Source organism: Camelina sativa, chromosome 3 (genome assembly GCF_000633955.1).
Source record: "Camelina sativa cultivar DH55 chromosome 3, Cs, whole genome shotgun sequence".
Taxonomy (NCBI): Eukaryota; Viridiplantae; Streptophyta; class Magnoliopsida; order Brassicales; family Brassicaceae; genus Camelina; species Camelina sativa.
In genome coordinates, this window is record NC_025687.1 from 1951821 (window position 1) to 1961602 (window position 9782).

At 36.8% G+C, this 9782-nt stretch overlaps 3 protein-coding genes across 4 annotated transcripts; all 3 read right to left on the minus strand.

The window, feature by feature from the left end:
* LOC104762809 (protein disulfide-isomerase like 2-2-like) lies at positions 1–2492 on the minus strand. Its single transcript, XM_010486201.2, has 9 exons — positions 2311–2492; positions 2000–2158; positions 1794–1907; positions 1481–1656; positions 1280–1379; positions 979–1155; positions 739–884; positions 480–626; positions 1–365 (listed from the first exon to the last, which is right to left on the minus strand). The coding sequence occupies exons 1-9, from the start codon at positions 2440–2442 to the stop codon at positions 179–181; spliced, it is 1338 nt and encodes a 445-aa protein (XP_010484503.1). The 5' UTR covers positions 2443–2492; the 3' UTR covers positions 1–178.
* On the minus strand, positions 2724–4665 carry LOC104762817. Its single transcript, XM_010486214.2, has 5 exons — positions 4361–4665; positions 4112–4184; positions 3811–3875; positions 3284–3393; positions 2724–3195 (listed from the first exon to the last, which is right to left on the minus strand). The coding sequence occupies exons 1-5, from the start codon at positions 4475–4477 to the stop codon at positions 2958–2960; spliced, it is 603 nt and encodes a 200-aa protein (XP_010484516.1). The 5' UTR covers positions 4478–4665; the 3' UTR covers positions 2724–2957.
* On the minus strand, positions 5008–8035 carry LOC104762827 (zinc finger CCCH domain-containing protein 3-like). Of its 2 annotated transcripts, XM_010486221.2 has the most exons (7): positions 7458–8034; positions 7030–7187; positions 6838–6897; positions 6396–6512; positions 6051–6320; positions 5689–5934; positions 5008–5578 (listed from the first exon to the last, which is right to left on the minus strand). In XM_010486221.2, exons 1-7 carry the CDS (start codon positions 7531–7533, stop codon positions 5303–5305), a joined length of 1203 nt encoding a protein of 400 aa, XP_010484523.1. In that variant the 5' UTR covers positions 7534–8034; the 3' UTR covers positions 5008–5302. The 2 variants fall into 2 exon arrangements, with proteins under 2 accessions (XP_010484523.1, XP_010484531.1); XM_010486229.2 differs by lacking the exon at positions 6838–6897 and having other exon boundaries at positions 7458–8035.

Sequence of the window (9782 nt, forward strand, 5' to 3'; positions counted from 1 at the left end):
GTTAAAATCCGGCTATGGTAATTAATTGTTCAAAGTCATATCAAAGCTGAACGATTCACAAAGTCTGTATCTATACCGAAGCCAAAAGTGCATACTCTGTTCCAACTATTTGAACTGGGACATTTTAACAGTCTTTTAAAACGCCAAAACCGCACCAATGAGGTGAAAGAGAAGTTAATTACAAGTCGTCCTTGGACTCAGTGGAGGCAGCTTCATCATTTCCCATGAGTTCTTTAAGTGAGAATTCATCTGCATCAACTAGCTCTCCATCTTTACCATCCCAAGCTTCTGTCTTCACTATCTCCATTGTTCCATCAATAGGTAAATTCCCTTTTCCTCCTTTTGCAGCTTCCTTTACGAATTCTCTGATAACACAAATAAGAAAAAGACCCCTTTTGAGCTTGCTACCGAAACAATAATATGCATGGACCATTGGTTTTGTTGTACAGGATAGAGAGGAAGACAAAAGGTACACTTACTTGATGTGTTTGACCTCAAAACCACTTTTAAGTGGAGCATAGGCTCCTTTCTTTGCGTTTAAGGCTACCATTGCTGGATAACCATATCCTCCAACACCAACACGCTTCTCCAAATCAGGTTGCTTCCCAGCAGCCACCCACACAAAGCTGTAAACACAACCAAATTCGAACATTTGTGCAATTTCTCCAAAAACAAAGTAACTGACAGCTGGAATATGATGAGAGTAACAAAGAGAAAAGAGATGTGTTCTAAGCTCACCTGTAAGGATCCCTCTTAAACTTCTCTGCAACTGATAATAACATCTCTAGATACTTGTTTCTTCCTTCAGCTTTTGAGTCCAGAATGTCAGGTACGAAAGAAACAAAGCAAATAGCAGCAGAACCACACTTCTCTTCCATGACATCCTATTCAATCAGGACAGAACAAGGAGTGTCAATGGCTTAAGTTGGAGACAAATAGAAAACAATGCTAGGGAACAGTCACAGATTCGAACAGTACCGGCCCAGTTAGTTCAGTTACTTCAACAGGTCCAACATTGGATTCTAGCTGTTCCAGAGCAAAAGATTCTATTGCTGATGCAGATCTAGCACCCTCATAAGGTACTGGGCTGCTTTTGTCTGCACCAAAGACCAGGATAGTGGGGAATCCTTGCACTTTGAATCTGCTCTTTATCGACTGCAATACATAAAACCTTGTCAGGACTCATCGGGGCCAAGATGAAAACAAGCGTTTGATGATAAGAAGCTGATGAGTGATGTCAATTCATACTTGAGAGAAAATGGCTAACTATAGTGATTACCTGCTCAACATCACAATTTACATGACCTAGTTTGACCTTCTCCTTCAACTTTTTTGCAGCCTTTTTCCACTCAGGAGCTAGCTTCTTGCAGTGTCCACACCTTGAAGGATAATCAGAAAAAATATGGTTTTCCAGTTTTAGATATTGGAAAGAAGATTAAAGAGGCGTGAACAGCTCAAGAGTCAATATGCCACTACTTACCAAGGTGCAAAAAACTCCACAATCCAAAGTTCTTTGCTTTCAATAACCAACTCATCAAAATTGCTAGAGTTTAGCTCCACTGAGGCGCTAGGCTCAGATTTCTTCTCACTGGATCCTCCTCCATTTTTGGTGCCAGTTGTCTTACCATCCAAACGATTTTTCAACAGCGCCTTTATCTGTAAAATAACAATATATTCATCTGAATCATGTACAAGAGCTTGGAGGAGAATAATATCGATCCGTTATTTCATTTATTCAATAGCTTCAACAACACCATGTAATCAAGTGTCAGCAAGAACATGCCACAACAAACCTGCTTAATAGCAAATTGAGCAATGGATTTAGCATCCCTTGCTCCTTGGTAATCAATTGGAGGCTTCCCGGGGACAAATACTTTAATGGTTGGGAAACCCCTCACACCATAATCCTGGGGGAGACAACATATTTATCATCAACCATTGGCAATCATATAGGCCAAAAAAAAAAACAGAAAAGCATAACTCAAAAATAAACACAAACCTGAGAGACAGACTTGTGGGCGTCAGCATCAATGGCTGCCACAGTAGCAATACCTTTCAAAGTATTAGCAACTTTCTCCCAAGTTGGTGTTAGAGATTTACAGTGACCACACCATGGCGCAAAGAACTCTACCAAAACGACACCATTTGAATTAAGAACCTGCCAACCATTTCCAAGAAGAATATTACACGAAAAAAAACAGCATCAATACATGCTCTCGTAGTTTTCAAGGGATCCAACAGTATTAAAAAATCAGACGTAAGCTGAATCTACTATACAGCAAAACGAAATCATATAAATCACAGCCAAACCTTAGACTTGAAGTTAGAAGGAGTGAGTTGAACCACTGGCGAAGAAGATCCATAGAGAGCATTGCCGATATCGAAAAAGACAAACAACACAGAGAAAATTGTAAACAACGTTAATGCTGTTGATTTGTACATTTTTCTTTCTTTCTCCCAAAATTAAAAAGTTGACTCTTCTGTAGTTCTTTAGGAGTTAGGACACAACAGAACTTAACACATTATCTACGTGGAGTTACGTGTACGCACCAATGATGTTGTTACATGTCAGCACACTCTCTCCTATCTCTTACTTACCTCTGTTTTTGTATTCTGTTCATAAACAGAGGGATCCTCCTCCAATTTTAGTGCCACTTATGGAGTCAAATTATAACACAAATCTATTTTGATTTTCGAATTTTTAGTTTTGCACAACAACCAAAAAAAAAAAAGGATACAGTATCTCAATTTCCTCACTACATGGAACAAAAATGACAGAAGAGAGCCTTTTGGTTTCATGACAAAACCGATGTGTGATTTATATTAACGTTAAGAATAGTCGTTCGTTGTTCCGATCAACTAGACAACTAATGCTTTAGATTGTTTACTCCCCTTTGGTCTCCTGAACAAACAATTGACAGATTTTTTCTTGCATTCTTGCAGGTTATTTCGATATTTCAACCTGCAGTTTCTGGCGCCTTCAAAGCATTTTCAGGCGTCTTCAAAGCATTTTCTGTTGTTTTGCTCTGTCTTGGGAATGGTCGTCTGAGGAACTTTGTCGTTGGCCAAGCTCGTGGTTTTATTCTCCCTAATAACTTCCATTCTCTCGGCTTTAACTGCCCGGCCAATCTCATTTGCTCCCTTCTAAACTTCCTATTTGCATACCATATCCCGCCTCGCCAACCCAAGCCATACCTGAAAAAACCAGACGGAAAATATTAACGAAAAAACCTGACACAACATCAAACTTGTCAACCTAACAACGGTCTTTGTGGAAACAAACCCGAGGATCAAAGTAGTTCCAGCGGTGGCAATTGTTGTAGTGAACCTGGAACCAACTGGATCAACAAGTTTCTTCAGTTCTCCTCGTTCCAACTCTTGGGTGCTTTTCATCTGGCATGAGAAAAAACACAAACATTTCAAGTGACAGACTGAGACACAATAGAGCAACTAAGGATCATAAACGTACAAAAACAAAACACTAAATGTTTTAAAGGGTAAAATAGTAGACCGCATAGCATTTGCAACAATAAATTATAAGCGGAAAAACTTAGAAAGCAGGTTTGACATATTCAGACAATTACATTACATGTTCATTCTAAAACTGATCAATAACTATACACTATAGTAGGAAGCACAAAGTAATTTGCAAGAGTTTCCACAGAAGAGCAGCTATATGATTCCAACTATGCAAGCAGGTATAACTAAACAACTATGTAAGTACAGTGATATGTATATGTGCAGTAAATTTTTGGCAAACAAGTTTTAACAGCGAGAAAAATCTTGGCAAGTGAGGGACCTAACACTAACCGCGTTCTCAATGGACTCCAGTCTCTGATTGATTCTATTTTCATTGTAGTGGCGTAATGAGTATCCTGCACAATCATTCATCCACTGATTAGCAACTCGGTCAAACACAATTCATGAATTGAATGAAACTAGAAGTGTCAACATCCAAAATCTGAAATCACTTCACTAAGTCATTGTTCACCTTGTTGAAAGGTGTTCAATTCAGACAGTGAACTTGAACATTCAAATTTGCCGTAAGAATAAATGATTGCATGAGAATTTGATGATAAAAGTAAGCAAATAATGAATAAAAAAAACTCACCAATCCAAGCCGTAGCAACAGATGCAATGGAAGTCCCAACTGTAAAGACGACCCTGTGCCTCTCGAACAAGTCCTAAGATATTTAAACGAACTCCATCAAAAAAGATGATACATATAGACATTTTAACCGAAGAAACTCTGATGAATGAAACATTCAATAATCTGAATTCGATATAAAAATTGGAACTTTTCCAACGAAAAGAGAAAAAAAGAGGCAAAGAGAAGAGAGAAAGGGAATGAACGGATCACCTTGGTGTGGAGATAGGAATCCTGGACAGCGACCAATGAATTTAGGGCTTTTTTCTTCAGGTGAGGCACAACTGCGGAACCCAGAATCGATGTACCTCGGCCTCTCAGCCGATTCATGATTTTACCCTGATGCAGGCTGAAGAAAAAACTCGGGACTGACTCGATCGATTCGGCGGGGAGCAGATTTAGATTCTATGGTTGCGTGTGCCCAAATCGTCGGGGACAAAGGGAAGAGATTCTCCCCCACGCAAAGGACGAAGCTTTACCCCCTCTCAGATTTTTCTCCGACAAAAAAGCCTTAAAATAACCCTTTTTCAGTTTTCAACTCTTTTTAATTTGGAATGTTCAAATGAAATTGACTAATCAATAATAATAATAAAAAAAAATGAAAAAGGATGTAAAATCTGAATATATCTAAACATAACTCATGTGCATAATTCAGACTTATACTAATTCTTTCCTAATTACATGTAATCTTATCAACTTATCAAAATTTTAAAAGTTGTTAATGTAGTACATTTGTCATAACTGATAGTTTCAACTTTCAATTAACACTTGAGAATAACAAAATACAAAAATAGCAGAAGAGTTTGAACATCCTATATTGTTAACAACTTACTTTAGACTTCTATCATTAATAAAAGAGCTCGGTGTGACTTGTGGGTCTATTTTCTCCGATGTAAAATATATTAACAGAGTCAAAAACAGAAGAGTTTTAACATCCTATATTGTTTTCAGAGCCATGGCCATCATCTCCAAAGAAAAAGAAGCCAAAATAAATGAAAAAAAAAAGAGAAACACTTTTCGCCACCCTTTCTCTTCCACAAAAAAAAAAAAAAATTAACAGAGAGAAAGAGAGATCACTGAGATCTTAAGAAGCCTGAATGGGGGTGGTTCAGCCATATCGCTGATGAGCAATGCTGTGATCATGATGAATCATGCTTATGTTGATGACGACTTCTCAGACAAATCATGTACTTCTGAGTTATTCAATTGTTCAGAATCATAGTCCGGTTTACCATTAGAGAGAGACTTTGAATCAGAGCGGCTTGGCGGTGGTGAGATCCTGTGATGGGTTAAGACAGGTGAAGCATATGGAGTAGCCAGAGACGAAGACATGGTCAAGCCGGGATATGGCAGCACCGGGTGGTCGAATTTGCAATTTGGTCCGAACTTGCAGAATCCATAGGACCTGAAGTTGCCACAAGCTGGTTGTCCCTGGATAGCCAAAAAGCAGAACAGTGGCTCATTAGTACGTATGATCTGTCAGATACCACATCTTTTTGTAACCAAAAAAAGCTCTTCGATCAGTTGAGCAATAGACTTACAGGTCTCGCTGGAAGAACAAAAGGGTTTATAAGACTTGGTGGTGGTGGTGAAATCCTTACTCCGGGGTGATTGTATTTGCAATCGTCTCCGTATTTACATGTCCCGGTGTTCATAAAAAACCTACATTCTGGTCGATCAGAACTTTCAGGCAAACCACGGTTCAATGCCATAGCCACGGGCACAGATGCACTAGAACCAGAGTAATAAGGTTGGTTCTTCACATTATACATGGGGTTAGGTGCAGCCTGCAACATAACAAAAACTCATAACATGTGATATCAATAGTAAGAGTTTCTGAAGGGAAGTCAAATTTGCTACAAGCAGAATTAATCCGTTATTGGCAGCTTCTATTCAGACTCACCATGTAAGTGCCCCAGCCTTGGGGAGGGAAAAGGCCTTGAGAGGGTGATATCATGATTGGAACATAGGACTGAGGAACTTGTGGACGAGGCAAAGTTCCATATGTAGACATCATTGTTAATCCACTAGCATATTGTAAACCTGTAGAAGGTAAGCTAGGCATTCCATATGCAGTAGAATGTCCATTATCAGGTTGAGGATGGTGGAATCTGCAAGCAACTCCGAATCTGCAAGTTCCCGTTCGCAGGTAATATGGACATGGCTTCTCACCCTGGAGAAGAAACTCAAGTTAATCTTCCACATTCAGTAAAATAAAATAAGATAAAAGCAACCGCTACGAAATTACCTGACGCATTGGTAAACCAATAACATTGAACAATACAGGTTCTGCACCATTCCTGTCCTTTGGGTGATGATATTTACAAGTTGAACCGTACTTACAAGCTCCTGTCTTCAGAAAATACTAAAAACGAAATTGAAAAGAAAGTTGTTTAGTAAACATCTTTGAGGGAAAGTAAACAATTCAGTTCATTTTCTTATCTTTCAAATCAAGGAAAGACTAAAACCAGACAAGAGGAAAATGTTCTGCAGTGAATTCAATGTAGATTCTTGTTACCTCTTAAAGCAAAGTAATAAACAAGAATAAGTTCTCTTACTTTAGCAAGATGGACGAGAAGCTTAAGTCTAAACAAATTCTCGTTTCCTTTATTACTCTCTAGTCTCTACAATGCAGTAATCCAAACAACAACCATTCGAATTAATCAAGAAGTTGTCCCAAGAGAGTGCACCTCACAATCGGGCTGTCCAATTCTCTCCGGGAGCGCCTCCTTGTAATAAGCATTATTACCCTATCAAGATGTTTTCAAAGCAATAACAAGAAGCCATGAGGCAAAATACTAAAAAAACAAGAGGAAAAATTGCAAACGTAGACTCAGTCAAAATAGATAGATTAATAATTGTGTGTTCTGTCTCTCTCTCACCTGTGGAAGATTGGTAGGATGATTGTAACGGCAACTGCTTCCATAGCCACACAGACCAGTTCTTAAATAAAATTGGCAATCTTTTTCACCGGGACGATCCGGATACGGATTCGATTCGGCCACGCCATCATCATTTACTTTCATCTTCTTAAAGGCATCTACAAGATCATCATACCAACAACAGCAAGAAGAAAGTCATCAGATGATTTTTGATAAATCTCCAAACTTGGATCACTAGGATATTAAAAAGCAAACAGAAACGTAAACAAAAACTCATAAAGAGATCAATAAAATTATCAAAAATGCTAAAGAAACTTTTGTTGAAATCACAATGAGAGTTATTAACGATGATCTCTTGAAAGGCATTACGGAAAAAAAAAAAACGGGATCATATAATAAGTCAGATCTCTGAAAGATAAGGAACTAACCTTCGATATTAAAGTCGGAAGATCGAATCGAGACAAGAGAGCTTTGAACAAGCTGAGTGTCTGACATGGGTCGCATGTAAGACGATGATCACGATGAACAAAAAATCACAGATGAAGTGTTACGATCATCGAAAGAAACAAACTTTTGTTATGCTTTTTTTTTTTTTTTCTGGGTAAGAAATGACACCACAAGGGAAGAAGAACAGAGAGGTAGATAGATAGAAGAAAAAAAAAAAAAAAAAGATTCAATTTTTTTCCACAAAGAGATCGCTGGTTGGAACAGATCCAGTGGGGAAATTTAAATGCTAAAAATGGATTTCCCAAATGTAAGTAAATTTGCTTCCTTTTCACACTATTTGTTAGTTTGTGTATTTATTTCTTGCTGCCCATAGAGAGAGACTCTTCTTGCTTAAGAGAGGAGATATTTTTTTCTTGAGAGGAAAATTTTCGGATCTTTGTATTTTGTATTTTCCCTTTTTTTTTTTTCTATCTTCCGATGTCTTCTGTGTGTTTTCCAATGTGAAAAAGGAAAGAAAATTAATTAAAGAGTGCCAAGTAAGTAAGCAAAAGTAATGAGAGCGAGAGAGAGAGATAGTCTTCTTTTGCCCTCTTCTCTCTCTCCTCGTGTACGGGGGGGGGTTAATGAAGTCTGCATGTACACGAAATGACATTAGTGTCCCTGCATTCTCTATCTATCTATCTGTTTGACCCTTCCAAATACTACTACTTTTCCACGTTAGTCAACAACAAANAAAAAAAAAAAAAAAAAAAAAAAAAAAAAAAAAGTTATAAAAAAAAACAGTAAAAGGAAAAAAAATATCATATCTTTGACTCTCCTTTTTTTTATAGTTTCCTATGACTTCAAGTTTCCGCATCATTCATTCTCTCTCTTCCTCTTTTTCGTCGGTTGCTCCGAAAAATGGGCCTTGTAGGGTAAATGAATACTACTGGGTCTGTTTTGCACAATCTTACGTTTTCTGAAATCGACCATGTATGACTTGCACTGGGCTAATGTCCAGTATGTTGGGCTTTTTTCTTATTAAAAAAAAAACTGCCTCTTTTTTTTTATGTAATGAAATCATGATGTTCTACAACATGATGTATTTGAAAGAAAAATTCTGATAACCATGTTACATTTCCGAAGTGCAAATAATATTATGTTTCGAAAATATATAACAAAATAATTTTTATTTCAACGAAAAAAATAGAATAAAAATTGTTTTTACTATTTTTGTTTCCACTGAAATATTTCCTTTGTTTAATATGTTAACCTATACGATTGATGGTAAAACACCTTAAAATTTTGAAGTGAGAACTATTGTCAATTTTAACAGTTATTAGTTGATAAGTTTTCGAACTGATCGTATTAAACTAAAATATCAGACATAATAAATAAAACCTATGGACCAATAATATGTCTAGCAATGTGGGGCCAAGAGAAAGAAGTCACGACTTTGATCATCGATAAAATAGTTCATATGCATATTGAACAAAACAAAATATGAAATCTCCATCATATGGAAAACACGACAATAATTGATGAATTTTTTTGAGTCAAAATCGGTGACTTAGATGCATGCAGAGCTAAATTAACAACTCCCAAACAATGTCAATTGAAAATGTGCCGACTACTCAGTCTCTCGTGAACGGTTTTCTAATTGTGTTGTTTCATTGTTTGTTAATTCAAAGGTCATCCTTTTGCATTTTGATACGCAACTTCTGAATGGGGCATTGGTATCGAGGCCGATCACGTACGCATATATATGTCAAATATTAAAATTATGTAACCAAATAATTTAAATTTTATAAAAATAAACGAGACATACTGATTCTGTTGATGACGTTCGTCCATTCGTTATAACTTAAAACAGTGGTATATCAATCATGAATCATGCGTCGTCGTTATGACTTAATTATCTCAATTGTTCCAAAATGTTCTCTGAGTTTTATACTATATAATAATATCATTCTTGTCGAAATCATGAAAACCAGGAAGAGAGAATATCCATGAACCATGCATATATTTAGCCATTGAAATCATGAACCATGCATGCAGATAGAGACATTTTTTTTTTTTTTTGAATCAGATTTCAGATAGAAACATTCTTACTAGGTACACAAATTCTACAAAATTGATCACTTCATCTCTGCTACAATATTGTGCCCCAAATAAGAAAACATGAACGATCGATATTCAGTTTTGAAGTCTTAAACTAAAAAGTAAAAAGTGTTACTAGAATATACAACATGAACCTGGATAGTTTAATTATATGCGACTGGCTCTAATTGCAATAAAATTAACTAGAACTATTTTCAATAGTTAAA

Excerpts from the sequence above, each read along its gene's own strand:
- LOC104762827 (XM_010486221.2), bottom strand. The coding sequence starts at position 7,533 with ATGCGACCCATGTCAGACACTCAGCTTGTTCAAAGCTCTCTTGTCTCG. Across the intron at positions 6,321-6,395 it reads TTGGTTTACCAATGCGTCAG|GGTGAGAAGCCATGTCCATA; the intron begins GTAATTTCGTAG and ends TTTCTTCTCCAG. Across the intron at positions 5,579-5,688 it reads TTGTTCTTCCAGCGAGACCT|GGACAACCAGCTTGTGGCAA; the intron begins GTAAGTCTATTG and ends TTGGCTATCCAG.
- LOC104762817 (XM_010486214.2), bottom strand. The coding sequence starts at position 4,477 with ATGAATCGGCTGAGAGGCCGAGGTACATCGATTCTGGGTTCCGCAGTT. Across the intron at positions 4,185-4,360 it reads ATTCCTATCTCCACACCAAG|GACTTGTTCGAGAGGCACAG; the intron begins GTGATCCGTTCA and ends TAAATATCTTAG. Across the intron at positions 3,196-3,283 it reads GGAACTACTTTGATCCTCGG|GTATGGCTTGGGTTGGCGAG; the intron begins GTTTGTTTCCAC and ends TGGTTTTTTCAG.
- LOC104762809 (XM_010486201.2), bottom strand. The coding sequence starts at position 2,442 with ATGTACAAATCAACAGCATTAACGTTGTTTACAATTTTCTCTGTGTTG. Across the intron at positions 1,657-1,793 it reads CTCAATTTGCTATTAAGCAG|ATAAAGGCGCTGTTGAAAAA; the intron begins GTTTGTTGTGGC and ends GTTATTTTACAG. Across the intron at positions 366-479 it reads TTTGAGGTCAAACACATCAA|AGAATTCGTAAAGGAAGCTG; the intron begins GTAAGTGTACCT and ends TTGTGTTATCAG.